Source organism: Melospiza melodia, chromosome 3 (genome assembly GCF_035770615.1).
Source record: "Melospiza melodia melodia isolate bMelMel2 chromosome 3, bMelMel2.pri, whole genome shotgun sequence".
Lineage (NCBI taxonomy): Eukaryota > Metazoa > Chordata > Aves > Passeriformes > Passerellidae > Melospiza > Melospiza melodia.
Window position 1 is genome coordinate 73,612,679 of NC_086196.1, and position 19,135 is coordinate 73,631,813.

The 19,135-nt window shown below is 42.6% G+C and overlaps 1 protein-coding gene across 3 annotated transcripts in view; it reads right to left on the minus strand.

The window, feature by feature from the left end:
* SUSD4 (sushi domain containing 4) overlaps positions 1 to 19,135 on the minus strand; it is a 110,799-nt gene that overhangs the window by 15,526 nt on the left and 76,138 nt on the right. Inside the window, exons 9-10 of one of the 3 annotated variants that reach the window (XR_010027172.1) lie at positions 18,440 to 18,666; positions 13,650 to 13,820 (exon numbers count right to left, since the gene is read on the minus strand). Coding sequence is in view for 2 of the 3 variants with exons in the window: in XM_063152265.1 (XP_063008335.1) it covers positions 18,446 to 18,666 (221 nt within the window). In the remaining variant the exon portion in view is untranslated. Of the gene's footprint in view, positions 1 to 10,312; positions 13,821 to 18,439; positions 18,667 to 19,135 lie in introns of those variants that run through there. The other 2 variants (XM_063152264.1, XM_063152265.1) reach the window with 2 other exon arrangements.

Here is a 19,135-nt window from a genome sequence, read left to right on the forward strand (position 1 = left end):
TGTTGCTGTATGGTTAATGTGTGCATTGTGTGGTCGGTGCACTGTGTTTCTAATCGTGCAAGTGTATAAGTGTATGGTGTATAAAAGGAATAAATCTACAGTGCGGGGGGGTCAGTACTACCCGTGTTTGAAGCAGCCGAGTGAGGCCTGAGGCGCCGGCTGCAGCAGGCTGCGGGAGCAGGGACAGAAGTGCCCCACAGAGAAGCGAGTGGAAGAATGTCAGTGATGGTATTTATCGTGTTAAAATGTAGTGATTTGTGTAGATCTGGTACATTTTAACCGTGAGTATGAGTATGAGCTCAGAGAGTTCCTTTGCCTTGGATGTTTGATTTTGATTGTGTCCAAGAAAATTGATGTGAGTAAATGCTGAATTATGGTATGCTATGTTGTGTTGAGAAAAGCGAGCACTTTGAGAGATATGCCCTTTCCCAGTGGTTTTGTGTGGTGATTTTCTTCCACTGCATTGTGGTAATTTGATTCTCAGATTGTATAGTAGTGTTTGTAGAGATTTTAAGATTTTGTTGCAACAAGAGTGGCATTTTACATAGGAGAACTATAGTATGATGATTTATGCTTAATTACGATAGAGTTAAAGGAATTCCAAGAATTCCCCCCCTCACAGCAATTCAAGCCTTGGCTCTAGCGAATTTGAGATAAAGGGGGGGGTGCGGGTGCGAGTGTTTGTGTCTGAGGGCATATCAGAGTTTCAGCTGTGACTAGCACAGCCTTTTTGCAAAGCAGTAAAACAAGTGTAAGTAGACACAGGGCTTAATTAGATTGTGCAAGAAGAGAACTAGAAAAGACTGATATTTTGTTTGATCAGAATATAATGTCTATATCACGTTTTTGATTAGCATGCTGTGTGAGGTGACAGTGGCTGTCCCCTGGGCACAGGGACAGCTCTGGCTGCCCTGTCTCCCCAGGGAACACGGGAATGGCCTGTGAGAGAAAGCTGGATGTGCAGTTATTATTGCAGTGCGGTGTTTATGAGAAACACTGGTTTTGCTGTTCTAATAAGTGTCAGGGCACATGTAAATTAGAGGTTTCTGGTCAAGCGGATTCAGAACCTAAGGTCTTAGAACTTGTATGTGGGAACCACATCTGATACCTGCCACCTGGAGCTGTGTGTATAGGAGGAAAGTTGAGAAACTACTGTGAAGGTCTGTAAAAAGGTTTGAGTGGAAGCGAGATAGGGCAAGGAGAAATAAATAATGAGAACTGACCAGAGCAAAGAGGTTCCTAAATTAGCCCCTTTTGGGAGGGGCTCACTGGGAGAAGGCTGCCAGTAGGAGCAGCTCAGAAAATAAAAAGATTTATAATACTTCATTGCTGTTAGTACTGTTTTAAAATAGGAGGATAAATGGGATAGAGTTTTGTATGCTGAAATGTCTTTGTGTTTTAAGAAATCACCCAGATTTCTTGAAAAGGGAAAACAAGGCAAAGAGAAAGCAAATCAAACATGTTGTTCAGCATGCAGCATAAGATAGCAACGTATGAAATCAGGCAAGGATTATCGTGCTGAAATGCAAAGCAATCACGGTTCACAAAATGAGTACATATGATTTGCTAAAGGCTCCTCCCAAGGTAAGGGAGGAAGGGTAAAGATGACCTCCCCAAAAGGGAAGAATTTTTGTTGACACAAGGGCCATATATTCAGTTTTAAATAAAACTTTAGTACCTGTGGAGAATGTTTATGTTGCAGTGTGGGGAACAACTGAACAACTGGCCAGTCTGAGAAGGCATCCTTGTGCAAACCTTTAAAGTAATATGTGTACTATGTGTACCTAAAAGCTTTTGTACAATTCGCTCAATTTGCTAAACATTCTCAAATGAGAAAGGTTACTCTGGAAGCAAATGATATAAAGATGTTAGGCTTAACATTAACAGACACTGAAATTAAGAAAGACATTAGTAAGGAGATATTAGAATAAGTAAACAAGTGTTTTCAAGGGTATGGGCCTCTGCTGTACCAGGGAGAGTGAAAGATGCTCCCCCATGAGCATCAAGTTTAAGGAAAGAACACAACTAGTGAGAACTGAGTAGTACCCTCAAAAGGAAAATAAGGAAGGAATCAGCCCAATAACTGATAGTACTGGATTAAGGGCTGTCAATAAGATAACACAGAATTTATACCCTGTGGTAGCAAATCCATGTACCTTACTGACTTGTTTAACACCTGAGCTAACCTGGTTCACTGTTTTAGGCCTAAGAGATGCCTTCTTTTGCCTCCCTATCCACGAAGCCAGCCAGGAAATTTTTGCATTCAAACTCAAGCTCACATAGTCCATGTGCCTGAAGGCTTCAAGATTCCCCACTCCGATTGGAGAACAGCTTGCAAAGACCCAGAGTCCCAGGAAGCTCCACAAGAGGAAAGGAGGCTGTTGCAGTACGTGGACGATCTTCTAGTAGCCACTCGGATGAGGGAAGCGAGAGAAGCCTGGACGGTAAGCCTTTTGAATTTCCTAGGACTCCAAGGACGCAGAGTCTCAAAGAAAAGGCACAGGTAGTGAAACAGAAGGTAATCTACCTGGGGTAAGAAGTGAGTGCGGAGCAGCAGACTTTAAAGCAAAGAAGCCGTATGCCAAACCCTGAAACCCCAGACAATGAAAGAACTCTGAACCCTCTAAAGCATGGTAGGGTAGTGCCAGCTGTAGGTTTATAATTATGGACTGCTCGCCAGACCCCTCTATGCTCTTATTGCCAATGGAAACAGAGATCTCCAGTGGACACAAGACACCACATGGGCCTTTCGCCAGCTAGAGAGAGTGCCCTCATGTCAGCTCCAGCTTTGAAACTTCCAGATGTAAGTAAACCATTCTTTCTATTTTTCCCACGCAAGGAATTGCCCAGGGAATATTGGCTCAGGACTTGGAACCTTACTGAAGGGCAGTTGCTTACTTCTCTAAGCAACTAGATGCAACAGCCAAAGGATGGCCAGGTTACCTCAGAGCTGTAGCAGCAGTCGTGCTGAATATTCAAGAGGCATGCAAGTTTACCCTGGGACAAAAATGACTGTGCTAGTGTCCCACACAGTGTCCGCAGAACTGGAAGTAAAGGGTGGCCACTGGCTCTCACCACAGAAGTTTCTGAAATGCCAGGCCATCATGGTAGAGCAAGACGATGTAGAGATCGTGGTGACTAATATTGTCAACTCAGCTTCTTTTCTCAGTGGACGCCAGAGTTGCCTAGAGACCACCGAAGCTACCTACTCCCGCTGCCCAGACTTAAGGGACGCTCCTCCGGACGATGCAGAGACCTGGTTCACTGACAGGAAAGCGACATTGCAAAGTTCACGGTGACTACCCGCAGAGAGGTAATTGAGTCTGGACCCTTACCAACAGGTACCTCTGCGCAGAAGGCTGAGATAATTGCCCTGACCCGTGCCCTGGAAAGGGCAAAAGGGAGGAGAATAACCATCTACACAGACCCAAGGAATGCATTTGGAGTCATACATGCACATGGAGCCATCTGGAAAGAGAGGGGACTGCTGACCTCACAGGGAAAGAAGACACAATCCAGCTGCTGGAAGTAGTTCAGCTACCTGAAAAGGCATATTAAGGCACACTAGAGAGTGAGCTTAAAATTAGAGGAAAGAAATGAGCTGGCAGATGGAGAGGCAAAGAAAGCAGCAAAGGGTGAGGTACAGATTTTCCTTGAAGGTAAGCCATAATACAATAATACTAACCAAAAGAGACGTACAACTGCAAGGGGTGGGCTACCATTGAAAGAGAGCTAGTAATCCCTTCCCATTTTCGTGGTTACTAGTGAAGGAAGGGCACTAGAAAACACACTAGGGCCTAACTACTTAGAAGCCTTTTATAGAGTGTGGCTCCTTTTTCAAAATGACCAAGGCTGCGAGTGATACAGAGTGCATTACACAAATCTGATTGAAACAATCGTTGTATCATTGTCAGGAATTTATATGCCACTATCACTCAGGTAAGCCGACAATGTGATCCTTGCCTCCATACTAACCCCAAAATACGCCCCCGGCCAAAACTCGGTCAGACTGGGAGAGGCCATGGGCCTGTACAGCAGTGGCAAATTAACTTTTCAGAACTCCCAAGGAAAGGGGGGTATCAGTATTTACTGGTATTGGTAGATACATTTTCAGGGTGGCCAGAAACATTCCCCACCAGAACTGTCAAAGCTCAAGAGGTGACCAGATTATTTTTATAAGGAATAATACCACGCTTCAGAGTTCCAGCCACGATATCCTCAGATAAAGAATCACATTTCATTTCCAAAATAGTGCAACAGATTAGTAGCCATCTGGGCATAGATCAGGAACTTCACACCCCATACCACCCCCAATCAAGCGGCCAGGTGGAGAGAATGAATCATTTGATTAAGCAGCAAATCATAAGACTGGGGCAAGAAGTTAATCTACCCTAGCCCAAGCTCTTCCACTAGCACTATTGCAAATTCAAACTAAACCTTGAGCTAAAGGAATGCTGAGTCCTTTTGGAATGCCTTATAGAAGACCATATAGAATACAAAGGGAATGTCCAGAATGTCCACCTACATGGTGGCATTAAGCAAACAGCTCAGAGTAATTGAGAAACATGTGGCTGGAACTCGGAGCAGGGAGTTAGATAGCCTGGGGATGATGTATATGTTAAGTCTCTTACAGAGAAGACTTCGGAACCACAGTGGGAGAGACCACTGCGAGTACTTCTCACCACCTTCACTGCAATCAAAATCAAGGAGCAGAATGCCTGGATCCATCACTCTTGGGTGAAGAAGGCCCAGAAACCCCTTAAGGAGTGACGCCAGGAAACAATGAACTGAGATTAAAACTTACTCGGGCAAAATGAGTATATTGCGGTCGGGAGTAGCTCATATTTTAGTTTGTAGAATTGTATTGTGTGTAATCATAACTGAAGTTACAGAACTTGAGAGTACCTCTGTTCAAAGTAATGCTAAATGGCCTTGGTCCCTGGCATTTAATCAGTATATTGGATCCATAGGAAAACTTTCTGAGATAAAAGATTTAAACATATCTACTGTAGTAATCCACGAGAATCAGGTATGTAAGGAGCAAGAATGGCAAGAACAGGAACTGTGGACTCTTCAAGGAATCAGAGGAGAAGAAATCAAAGTAAGGTGCCAGGTCATCAATAGGGTAGCTTATGAGAGACCAGATGTAATTAGTGTCTGAACCTCCCTTGGTGTATATGAACACCAGGAAGTCTGTGATAACCTAAGTGAATCAGACTGTTGGTGTAATTTCACCTTGATACAGCCTGTAGAAGTGACCTGCCTTTGAGCTCGAATTACTATCAGACTTTCATTTGAATTTAAAGTGGACACTGCACTTTTTACCACAGCAGGGCCTTATGCACCCCATACTAGTTCAGACTCTACCCAAACTCCAAACTTGAACCTAACGTAGTAAATAATGTGACTGAACAACAGCTCCTTAAGTCATTTTCCAAGCCGGTTGGCTGAACACTCAAGCAATGACTGGTAAAGGGTGCTGAACTGCAGGTGGTAAATTAACCCAAGCAAGGAAGATGAGTTTCTTTATTTATATGTTGAAGTGAGGGGAGAATGACCAATCCTTTGATGCATCGAACTCGATTTATTGATCGATCAGCCATCTTAAATAATAGTGTTAACGAACTTCATGCATATTCCAAAATCCAGGTTTATGATAGGCTAACAGAGAAAACTCTAACCACACATTTTGTTTTACTATACCGTTGATTGTTTACACAAAATAAAACCAGTGTTCCCACTGTGATATGAACAGTTCCCAAAACTTCCACATCTGTTCTCAGGGTGCCATCTTTTCCCAGAGAGGGTGTTACACTTGTTATGGGAAGACTGCCTGAGAACCTTATTGTTTATACAATGATGCCTGAAAGAGTCTAATTGTTTATAGAAGTCAGGCTGGGAAACTTCTTCACAGCTACCTGCTACTTTTCTCTCAATTGCATGGCTTCATGGCCTTTTTCTTTAAGCCATGCTTGAACTAAACTCCCGACATTTCCCCCGCTTTTTTCTTTTTGAGAAAGGAGGTTAGTTTGCTAGGTTTTCTCTATCATCCTATTAACCGTCTTTTGAATACAGCTACAAAAACAAGGTAATATACGTAAAAGCAATAAGAGTACACCTAATATCCCTATAGCATATATTACAAGGTTTCTTAGCCATGGTCCCAATCCTAGGCTTTTAAGCCATTCATCAATTCCCAGTCCTTCTTCTTCCTTAAGGCTGTTAACCCCTAGTCGTAGCTTTTTAACTTAGCATGAATAGATACAGAATGATCAGATAAGTTCATGCAACACATCACTTCAAACTCTTCACACCCATGGCCTTGTGCTAATAGTAAGAAATCTATGGCAGTTCTATTTTGCAGAACAGCGTGATGAACACTCTGTACATCTGCAGTTAACATATCTAATATCTGTGAAGTTTTATTCAATTCACCCTTAGCCCAACACCCTATTTGTTTTGCTAGAGTCAATGCTTTGCTTGCAGCACCCCATGGTAGGAAAGCTGAAACCATCACTTGCTTAAATTTACTCCAGAACCATGGATCTCCTATTTGACTACAGTCTAAATTATGTAAGCTACGCTTTTGCCTGCTTATCTTATGACTTAATTGCATTAGCACAGATATATTAGGGTGGAATAGTGATAACTTGCCTAAATAACAAGGTCCACCCTGAGGCTGGGCAGGTATACCATTCCAGGCTCTATATCCACAAATTAAAAATATCCCTGTAGGTAATTTCTTAGGTGTCATGATGCTAGAGCCTTTACAATGGTTGTAGAGTTGCTTAGACACTATGTCCGGCCTTAGAGATGAATCCAGAGTAGCCCATGTTTGTTTATGCTGATTCATCTTTTGAGGATTAGAGTAATCAAAGCTGAACCACCCACCATTGGAAGTGCTGGTCATGCTAGCATTTGCACTTCCAAAAAGCTCCAACTCCTCAGGTGGAGAATGCAAAGGAGTATTAAGTGATTGAATTAACAGGCATTGACGGTAGCCGTCACTTTGACTGGCAGTATATCCTTTTTGTACAGGCAATTTAATATTTACCATACTGTGCATACATAAGGCACGGTTATTAATAAGACTGCAGAATTCTTAAGGAGACCACACTGGAAGCCCTACCAAACATGTTCGAAAAGGGTTAGTAACTCCTCCAATGCTGAGACAAAGCGATGACTGATTAATCTGCCTAGCAAGTGTTATCCATACATTATCTCTAGGTTGACTAAAATGTTTTACCTTTAATTCTTCAGCTACCACTACACCAAGTAATATAATAAAAGGAAACCTCATTTTTCTGGTTTTACTTTGACCTTCTTCTTCTTATCAGTTTTTAACCTTACTGTTCCGGAGACCTGAAGACCACACCTTTGTAACCTTCTAATGCAGTTGTCTAATGCCTGATTGGGATCTCCTTTTATAGGCCCTACAACGGAATGTTGTGTTAAAGGCACCAGTTTTTTACACCTTACAGAGGTTATATATGATGCACTTTGAGCTTTAATCCTTTTCAAAATACACTGTACCTCCCACCGATAATAAGCCAAGATTTTCTGCTCATGCGATTCATAAAGATCTAAAGCTGAGGCAGTGTTTAGCCCTGTTTCATTCCGTAGTGCCCACTCCCAATTATGTTCCCAGGTATGTCTATGATTACAGGTATTACACCATAAATGAAAAAGTGACAACTGATCCACCCAAAAGGTCCTGTCACAACCCCCACAACACAGTGCAACCCAAACAGCACAATTTGGGCTGTGACATTCAAGACAGTTCTCTTTTGCCGTTCCTTTTATATGGAAAGATGATAATGATTCAATAATGTCAATCAGTTCCCTGGTCGTCCGGCAACGGCATGTTATCCCAAAGGGTTAAATGCACCCCCAGCTGAGCCACAATGTCCGGCCTTATCAGGCATTGCAAGGTAGGTGGTAATTGGACTAAGAAAAGACAGCTGTTAGCTGTTTTCATTCATGTGAACCTGGAGAGGAGGTGAACTGGCAAGTCTGAAAACAATCCTTTTTGTCCTTGAGATTTTCACATCCACCCCTTCCCTGCGCCTCTCAGAAAAGTTCAAAATCAGTTTTACAGTCTGTAATCCTTTAGTCATTTGGCTGAAATGGCATCAGCTGGGCGATTCTCAGTCCTTTGTTGATTTGGAGTGGTGAGAAAATAGTATATACTTAAAGCACTTAAAATATTTAACTTAGCAGACTTATTTGTAAATTAACAAAACTTAACTGGCTTCAAAATTCTATGGGCTAACTGTGTTACACTCTTTGCAACATAAGAATAGGCAATTCTAATAACTAAACAGTATTTTCAGCTAGCAAGGTTTCTCTGATGTTCACAACAACACCCTGCCCACAAGTCATAAAATAAACGCCTATTGTAAAAGCATAAATCTATCTAACATCACTTAAACTTAATAGCACTTATACTTAAAATACTTAAACTTAAAATATTTAAACTTAATAGAACTTAACATTACTTAAACTTATCTTTACTTAAACTTAACAGATTTTTAAATCAACAGAACTTACATGTAAAATCTCTCAATTCTAACAAAACTTAACTATAACAAAACTTAACTGACTTTAAATTCTATACAACTTAAACCAAATATAATTTAAACTTAACAGTCTTATTTGTAAATCATGTAAGATCACTTAAATCTAATAAAACTTTAATAAAATCAGCTGACTTTAAATTCTATACAACTTAAACCAAATATAATTTAAACTTAACAGAATCTAACTTAACTTAAACCTAATATACAATTTAAACTTAACAGACCTCGAACTTAACAGAAAATAAACTTAACAAACTTAACCTTAATAGTATTCAGCATTTAATAAATAATTTAACTTAAACTACTTAATAACAGATACTATAGACATAAAATATAGCATTCACTATCACTCACCCACAGGCCTGACTCCAAAACACTAAATCAAAACAACCTTTCTCACGTTTTTGCTTGAGCACACTCATACAATCTCACTCATATAATCAGTCCAACACATCTTAACATTTTTAAACTTTTCAAAATATAATTTTAGAGTCTGATGTTCCACTGACTGAACCATCCGGGCTTCTGATGTTAAAGTCTATGTTAATGCAGGTGATTTCAAGACAGCATAACCAATGCCGAGCCAAATCGGCTGAAATTTGACCCATGCATACAGTACGCTGATTCCTGTTTCATAGTCTCTGCCAGGAAGAACAAAAGTGCCTTTAACTTTCCTTGTTTACCATCACTTGTTTCTTAATTTCAACAGGGATCTTTTCCTTTTGCTGACAAAAGTTACATCCATTAGGCAGTTAGGTCCTAGACCGAGGCATCCATTAGGCTGTTAGGTCTTAAACTGAAGCTTTTGCCGGCTGTGGGGGGAGGGAGAAACGCTCCCGCTGCAAAAAGCGCTCCAGTCCTGCGGCGCGTGTGTCGGAGTGGGTGAAAACCCCCACCTGCGCTGGGCTCTTTATTTACTCACCGGCAGGCTGACTCCGCTGCAGGCACCGCTGCACCCGTGGCTCCCCCCGCGGCGGCTTCACTCTCTCCCGGGGCGGCGCGCCTCGGCTCCCGCAGCGGCGGCTCGGCTCTCCCCGCCGCTGCCTCCGCTCCCGCCGCTACAGCGCAGCATTTCAGGCGGTCACTCGCCGCGGCTGCTCGCCATGGCAGAGCGCCCGTGCCGAGTTCGGAGTAGCACAGCCCCGCAAGCTCCACGAGCTGCGGCTGCTGTCTTGCACTCAGAGAGATAGTAAAACAGTGCACCATACATCACTTGCCATGGCTTGCTTAGCTTCTTGGCAGTTTTACCACTCTCTAAAGCAGCCTCTGACAATAAATCACCGAATTCACGCAATTCCGTTAACTCGTAAACTGTGTGGGAATTCACAAAGATTCCCCGTTCCAAACCATAAGCCAAAAGACCTTGCAATTCCTTCCGTAAGTCTATTCCCTTAATTTGCCTTTTTTGCAAAAACGTAATAAAAAGTTCATATGCGGCTTGCCTTTCCATACCTCTTTTAATTGCGCGCTTTCACCTAGCAGCGTTTTCCAGGCATCGGCCGCACGTATCGGCTGGACCCATCTATATGGTCGCCAGGGCACAGCGTGTATCGGCGGCTTTTTTCCTCCGCTTTGGTTTCGCGCTTATTTGCCGCTCCCGCTGCTTCGGAGCCCGAACCAGTCCTCACTTGTCGTGGTGTTCGCAATCCCCGTGGTGGTCACGATCATCGTGGTGTCTGCTATCACGTCCGGGTGTCACCATTTGTTGAAGTGAGGGGAGAACGACCAATTCATTGATGCATCGAACTCAAGTTTATTGATCGATCAGCCAGTTTAAATAATAGTGTTAACGAACTTCATGCATATTCCAAAATCCAGGTTTATGATAGGCTAACAGAGAAAACTCTAACCACACCTTTTGTTTTACTATACCATTGATTGTTTACACAAAATAAAACCAGTGTTCCCACTGTGATATGAACAGTTCCCAAAACTTCCACATCTGTTCTCAGGGTGCCATCTTTTCCCAGAGAGGATGTTACACTTGTTATGGGAAGACTGCCTGAGAACCTTATTGTTTATACAATGATGCCTGAAAGAGTCTAATTGTTTATAGAAGTCAGGCTGGGAAACTTCTTCACAGCTACCTGCTACTTTTCTCTCAATTGCATGGCTTCATGGCCTTTTTCTTTAAGCCATGCTTGAACTAAACTCCCGACATTTATAGCTATCCCTTTTCCTACTGAGATTTGAATCAGTGATTGTCCCAGTCTGAGGCAGTTGGATTCTGCTTAAAAGAGGTAGAGAGAGACCCCGCCTCAGAGCTCAGCAGCAGGCTGTAGGATTTTGAGCATCACTTTTGTGCTGAGTGTTTCAAGTAGCAGAAACCTGATCCCAGTTTCTTGTGAGGCACTGCAATGAATTTAGGCTCTTCTCTCAGACTTCCCCTTCATTATTTACTTGAAGCTTGGACCTGAAGCTAGGGGCAAGGTGGGTGAGGTTTTGTAGACCAGAAGAGACATTCCTGCTTGCCACACATCTGGGAAATCAGGTGCTCTGGAAGGGGAAGGAGATTCCTGAGGTCTCTACATTTCAGAACAAACATCTGCCTCAAATATGACCTAAACCTCTGTCAGATACACTTGTGAAGTGTGTCTGAATTTGCAGTGTGAGCCCAGCACATCCCTCTGGCAGGGAGGGATGGTCATAAACAGAAAGCAGTTCCTGTTCCCCATAACAAACATCTAACTGGCATATTAGGGACAAGATTAAGAGTTTTAAATGGAATTGATTCAGAAATACTGGTGAATAAACTGGCCACTGCAGCAGGTGGCCTAACAAAATTGAAGCAGCCTTTATAGTAATCTCTATTGGCATTAGGAACTAGCCAGTGACAGATTTCAAAAGTACTGCCAAAGTAAGGAAGTATGAAAAGGCCGGGGACCAAGACCACAAGTTGATAGTAGAAGCACTTAGTATAGTTCAAGATAATGTGTCTTTAGCTTTCAGTTGTATACAAGCACAGTTATGGATACAAGCAACAGCAGCTCTGATCATATGGGCTTTCCCATATGATGGGTGAAGGTAATTTTCCAGCTGAAATTCAAGAAATTGTGTTAGATAATGCAATTGATTTTGAAAGGAACTTTCAATCCTGGCAGACTATGGTGAATTTCATCTATGATCCTGTTTCTAATGTGGCAACTGCCTTTGTGCTTACCATACATAATGCCACTGTTTATGTTATCCATCCCATCATTGCCCTTAGATTAAACCATGAAAAAACAATACTCTATCCTTCAGAACATAGAGTGTGGGCAGGAAAGATGAATGGAAAGTGGCAGACAGTAAACTTGGAATCCTGCATTACTAGAGAACAGGTGGGATTCATTTGCGAAAGCAATACTATTAATGCTCAGGATGTGTGTTTGGACACTGAACAGAGTATTTGTCACTTTGAAATTCATCCAGTCACTGACCAGAAAACTGTGCTCTTATATACTGGAAAAGGGTGTATGCTTGAGAACTGCTTGTGCTGCTGTACAATTTGATAGCAATGATGTTATTCTGTCTAGTAGAAACCATTCTAATCTCTGTATTTGTAATTTTGTTAAGATTATTGGGTGTGATTTTTGGTATTTGGTACCAGTAAGATCCCACCAATTACACAATGTATCACAGACTACCACCTACCCCTAGTGGGATGAACCTTACACTGGTAAAACAACTAATTAAGCACCAAGACCTATTGGAAGGCTTGAAAGGAATCCAAGGAAGCAGAAAGAAAACCTTAATTACTGTCCAACATGATACAAAGGAGATAACCAGAGTTCTACAAAGAATAAAACAAAATATGGATCATTACTGGTGAGATGTGATCTTTGGGTGGTCACCAACAGCAAATGGAATCTTTAATAAGTTGTGCCACCCCATTGTAGTTTTACTAATATTAGTTGGGATAAGCTTAGGATTATCTATTATATTGTTAATTTGGAACTGTAGAATGCTACAACGAATAGCTGTACTAACATCTTTGTCAAACGTACATGGTGAAGCACTAAAAGACACTTACTGTCATGAAGGTTTTCATTAAGTAAAAGAATTTACTTATTTCCTAGGAAAGGGGAGAATGAGACAGAGTAAAGATCCATTCTGAATTAAGTGAAGTGTCTAAGAAAGGTGAAAAGTCTGTGAGGCCAAAACTGAAGGAAAAACTCGCATGCCGAGACAGCAAGGAGACAGAGAAAGAAAAACAGAAGACCACAAGGTCGATTTGCCCCCCGACTTAGAAATTCCTTTGATAAAGAAGAACTGGTGCTAAATGTCACGTGGAATGAATATGTATGAACTTATTGTGAAACTGTATGCATATGCATTTGGAAGGGGGATAAAAGAAGACCTAAGGTCTTCAGAGGCACGCATGCCTTGTTGGGGGACTTGCGTCTGGCACGCGTTGTAAATAAACATACCGGGCTTTACAACTTTTATAAAGTTGTGAGGTTTCTTCTTTTCTCCGCAAAACACTGCCACTTTGACTCCGGCTTTTATGTCAGGAGGTATTGAGGGTCCTTCTCCTGCATCATCATCATCATCATCATCATCCACTGGTCAATTGGTCTTATCCGTGCATTTTCCACTTCTTGTGCTGGTAGCAACAGCCATTGGTTGACGCTTATTGTCTGGTTTAATTGTTGGCTTGGGCTCACTATGTAGTTTGGCTGCTGGCTTCAAGCCTGGGGTGTTGGCTGTAGCCTGAGTGACTGGGAGAGCTCCTAATTTATCTCCCTGCCCCCTCACCTCTGCCTGCTGGCCTAGAGTATCTAGCAATGTGCGAAAAACATATGCCAGGGCCCAGCTCACTGCAATGATCTTTTTCTCCTTATGGTCATCCTGCTACTTCTCTTTCAGGTATTTCCCCACCTCAGCTGGGTTCTGAATTTGTTCATGGGGAAAGTCCCAGACTATAGGGTCAGAGAATTCCTTCAGGACTTGGCCCATGTCCTCCCATTTCCCACACTACTCAGGATTTTCCACACCTGGGTCTACTCCTGGATCAGCGGTCTCATCAGCCCATCTAGAAATCTCAGTCCTCATTCTAGAAAAGCTGCACACTGTATAAAGGAAACTTACCAGATTGAATACCAGAAAGATGGTCTCTTTAACATTCAGGGGAAACTGAACATTTTCCAATAGTGATGTAACAGATTCAGGAGAAGAAGGAAAGCAAAGGCTGAAACACCTCATCACCTGCTCCTCCTCTAACAAACTGGATGCATAACCACAGCCATGAACCATTCATACCTGGAACAGACCCCAGCATGTTTATAAACTTCTTACAAATCATTACCACCAAGCCCAGCAGGATAGCTATTCTGGTCACTGCCCCTCTGCTGTAAATACTATGTATTAGGGACAATACTAGAGCTATTTCTGGATAAGAAAATAAACCTAGGGACCATAGAGGTATTAACATCTCAAAAAAAACCTAGGGACCAGAAATGCATGCAAACCTTCACCCCAAAAGACACTATGAATTCAAAAACCATGGCTATTAACTGCTTTATATGAACACAGAGTAATGGCAACCAACAGGGTTTTTTCCACTCTCTTTCGAGCCCCATGTGTTGAGTGCCAAATTTTGTCCTGGTCTAGGGCAAATTTGGGAGAAAACCTCCAAAAGGGGGCCCTTCCAGAAAGCAAACCCACATGGCCGCTCCTCCCAACCGGTTCGGGAAGGATTCCTCAGAGAGAAGTGGAAAGAACCTGTTTATTTAATAGGCACAGCAACCCCCAGCACACAAAATGAACAGTACAGATTATACCACTCTTTCACCACTCTGAAAACAGATGACAAATTCAGAAATTCTCTCTTGGGGGGTGGTCACTCTGTTATCAGTCCCTCTGGCATGTTTCCCAGGTCCCAGTCTGGAGCAGGTTCAAGTAGGTCCAAAAAAAGGGAAAGGAGAAACAGTCCAGTGTTGTATTGCACTAAATACTTTATTTAGTTGTTGTTTTGCACTGGATGATTGGAAATTTGTAATGAGTATGTTATGTCACATAGATTGTTATTTCTCTTCTCCATCACATGGTCTTTCCCTCATGTACCCCTCTGCTGTACCCCCTGGTGGTCTTTCCCCTGGTTACCCCTCCCCTCGCCCCTCCTCAATGGTATCCCATTGGCTGCGGTCCTATTCCCCTGCCCCCATCCCCCTCGGGTATAAATATCCACATGCTTTTTTTCACTTGGAAGGTAGCTAGAACCTGAAGTGTCTCCTCCCAAGCCAATAAACAGGACACCCGTCCCCACGTGGAGAAGAGTGCTTCTCATCTTTTACTTCTGTCCATGTAAGACCATGTGGGCTAGAGTCCGAGCTAGCCAGAGTGGATTCATAAAACAGCCTGAGATACATGGATTCTTACAGTCCAGAGAAAAATTTGGACTGCTTAGCTAAACTATCTAATGAGCAGAAGCAAAAAGCAAGAGCAAAGCAGAAGCAAAGCAGAAGCAAGAGCAAGAGCAAAGAGAAAAAGCCAAGCAAAAAGCAAAAGCGGCACTATGTCCTGCCCTGTCTCTGTGTCCTGCCAGCTGGGGGGGGGGGGGCGGCTGATAGCAAAACCAAAACAAAACATTCACTCTTCAGACCCAGACTTGAAGGCACAGAACATAATATCCAGCATAAACAGAACACACGAATGGGGATACAAGCATCATAACGTCACCCTAGGACAGAAGTCCTTTCTTCTCCTTTCTTTCTTCTTCCTTTCTTTCTTCTCCTTTCTTCCTTCTCCCAGTTTCTGCTTAATATATTTTAGCAGAATGTAATTTTCCTGGGTTTTAAAATGTCCTCACATAGCAGTTGCCCCTGCCCTCCACAGTAGCCCCTTGGCCTTGCTGAGGAAGGGTGCCTCGAATCCCAGTCAGCCTCATCCATCCAATTTCTTTATGGGGTCTTTGTGAATTATTAAAAGTCTGCTCTGACACCTGGACAGAAGATAATTTAATCTCAGCCCTTTCTGTTGCTGTTAAATAACCTATCTTCCTGTCCTGGAAAATGTAGTGGTGTGGAGAGCTTGGTTCAAACATGGCTTAAAGAAAGAGGCCATGAAAATCTACAGCTGATGGAAAAGTAAAAAGCAGCCACAAAGCAGCAGTTCCCAAGTCTTTTTCTGTAAATAATTAGGTTCTCAGGCACATTTTTTATAAACAGCAGGAGACTCAGACAGTCTTCTCATAACAGGTAAACATTCTGTCCTTGGCTGCTCTGGAAACAGATATGAAGGTTTTGAGAACTTTTCATATCACGATGAGAACACAAATCTTGGTTTCAATAAACAAACCACAGGTATTGTAAACAAAAGGAGGGGTTAGAGTTTTCTCTGTAGCCTATCGTGAGCTCGGATTTTGCAATATGCATGAACTTAATTAACACTGTTATAAAAAGTGACTGATTGGATCAATAAATCGGAGTCGATGCTCATCAATCGGATGGTCGTCTCCCTTCACTTCAATATAGTGGCTGTGTGCCACTATATAATAATAGTGAGGAGAGAAGTCTGGATGCATGAAGTAAGTTATGTACATTATATAGGGAGGGAAAGATTTGTGGGCCTATTCTGGCTGCACACCTTGGCCTGGGAGAGTGATAGGCAAAGCAGAACCCATCTCCCCTCTGCCACAGGGCTTTCCCGCCAGTATAGTACAATTTCTTTGGGAACCATGTTGAAAGGTCTGGATGTGTCCTTGACTGGGTTTGGGGCACATGTTTACTTGCTTTGTAATTCTTTCTGCCCCCAAGTCATGCATGGACATCCACAGGAGATCAAGAACAGGAACTCTAGATGTGCTTCTTTTATCTGTGCTACTCCCCTTCTGACAGCTAACATGCTAAGCTGTGCTACTATCCACAGCACAGAGCAGGGGGGAACAAACAGCTTTTGGGCAGGGGAAGCAAGTTTTGCATAAGCATGACAATAGGGTCTGTGCTCCAGTTGCCTGAGCTGCTGTTTCTAATTGAGCTCAATAGGTGTCTTCAGATAATTGCCAAGAGAGGATTTACTTCACCTAATGTGCAGGGAATATTAGCAGGGCTGCATTCATTTAGCTGCCTAAGATAGACATGAAGACCAGAAAGTCTCAAGTTTGGATTTGTCACTATCCTAGGGTGACATTACGATGCTTGTATCCCCAGTAGTCTGTTTTGTTTATGACAAGAAGGAGCACAGAGTTTCATTATCAGCTGCGCTCTCCCCCAGTCTGCTGGAACACAGAACTCCACTGTTGTTATCTGGGCATGGACAGGGCAGAACACCACGCTCCTTTTGCTTTTTAGTTAGTTCAGCTAGCTGAGGCAGTCTGAGTTTTCCCTGGACTGCTTTTCTTTCCTTTTCTTGGAACCATTTGAACATGCTCCAGAGTGGGGCCTGGGGAGCACCGAGAGCTTGCAGTCTGTGGCCTATGGGGGCCTACTCTGGGCAGCAGCCTTTGCCAGTGCCGGAGGGATTGATAACAGAGCGAGCACCCACAGGAGAGACTTTCTGAATTTGTCGTCTCTACAGAGCAGGGAATGAGTTTTGTCATCTGGTATTGTTCATTTCTTGTGCTGAGGAGTGCCTAGCCTGTTAAATAAACAGGTTCTTTCCACTTCCCTCCGAGGAAAGTTTTCTGAACCAGTTGAGGGGAGGGGCTGTGTGGATTGGCTTTCTAGGGGGCCCCTTTTGGCGGTTTTCTCCCAAATTTGCCCTAAACCAGGACAGTTACAGAACAAAATTCTGAAATCAATGTCACTTTAATGCAACAAGTTTTAATTAACAGGATTTTATTGGAGTTCAGCCCATGCTACATGAAAGCTTCAGTTGGTGGAACTGAGATTATTTCTAGCTGTGGTTTTGATGAGCACTGACTAGTGTGCCCAGTACCATGAGTTTGGAATTAGTCTATGGACAAAACTGGGCATCAGCCAAGTTTAGTTCTCACAAGCTGGGAATCATGCAGAGACAGAATGAGAAGGGGCCCAAAACTCACATTGTCCATCTTCCCCAATGTTTTCCTCGCCTCTACTTATTTAAAACAGTCTTAAAAAATCTCTCAGAGGTTTTTACAGCTTCTTCAGACCATCTCTCTCCTAGTAATTATTCCTACAACTAGAATGCTTTTCCTAATATATAACCTAATTCTCTCAAGCCTCGATTAAGTCTATTATTCTTGTCCTACTTATACGGATAAATTCCACCTTCTTTGAAAATATGTTTCTTACAGAAAACTTAATTTCTGTGTTCTCTTTGGTCTCCTAATGTTCACACTGAATACTACATAATCTGTGAGGATGGGACAGGTTCTTCCAATTCTCTCTGCTTGATTCTCTCTGCTTGGCTGCTGTCCAGCTGCACCACATTTCCCTTGAAGAGGAAACAAATTGCTCAACATTTGACACACTGCTCTATCTGAGGCCTTACTAGTGCTGAGGGCAGCTGAATGATTGCTTCATGCACTTTATAAGTTACAGTTCTGTGTAAACACTGTGTTGACATTCAACATTTTCACAACAGCCAGGTTCTGTTGACTCATGCTCAGGTTGTGATTCACTATCTGCAGGGCTCCTGTGAGACCTTGGAACCCCACCCTTCACCCAGCACTCTGCAGGTCAAGTCCCTGTTCGTAAGTCACTGTTCAAGGCTGACACACTGCTCACTTCTGCTCCTCTTTTCTCATTTTTAGATATATTGGCAGGGTGAAGCCAGTTCTTGTTTTTATTTCCTGAAGTTCTCAGTACACAACAATTTTCTCTCTGCTGAAGGCACATGGGTTCCATCTTCACTAACCCCTCACTAATAAGAGGTTTCCTGGATCTGTTTTAATTCACATCCAGTTAGCTCAAGGGAAAACAGCTTATGATCTGCATAAGATGTGCTTATCCTCCCACCTGGTCTCATTTACACAGTGAACATCCTGCCATGGTCATAGCAGGCCTCTTGTCTCTTGAGGTCCTGAAAACATCCTGAGGTCTTAGGCCAGGGAGCTGTGGAGTTCTCCAGGGTGTCCAGGTTGCTGGGAAAGCTGGGGGTACCCCCCAGCCCAGGGTATCACCTTGTGGGTGGGGACACAGGTGTGGATCCAGAGGCAGGTAGTCATCTTGTGAGAATTCAAGCTCTATATGGAAAAAAAATATCATAAGAAAAAAATTCTCTCTTTCCCCCCAGATATTCAAGCATGCAAAACCCCCAAACTCAACCACACAAACAATCCTCTCCCCCCCAAACAGTCTTTAATGAAGTTTTATCCAACATAAGCAAAAAATGGTAAAACTTTCTTTCCTTTAAAAATTGTATTTGGCACAGTCCTATCAAAGGCTATCCAGCAAAATTAATACATTCTTGTTTTTTGGTGTATTTGCATTTCTGCACTTCTTAAAATAAAAATGTTCTAATAAGTCATAAATTTACATTTCTTCAGTTACCCCGTCTGACTCCCTTAATAAAATGACTGCAATACAATACACACAGCAGTGTGACTCTGTAAAACCTCAGAGCTCCAAATATTAATCAAGAAGCTTTCATAGAAATTAATAAATGGAAGCAAAAAAATTTAATAAGGGATGAAAATTCAAGAGCTGCTAAAA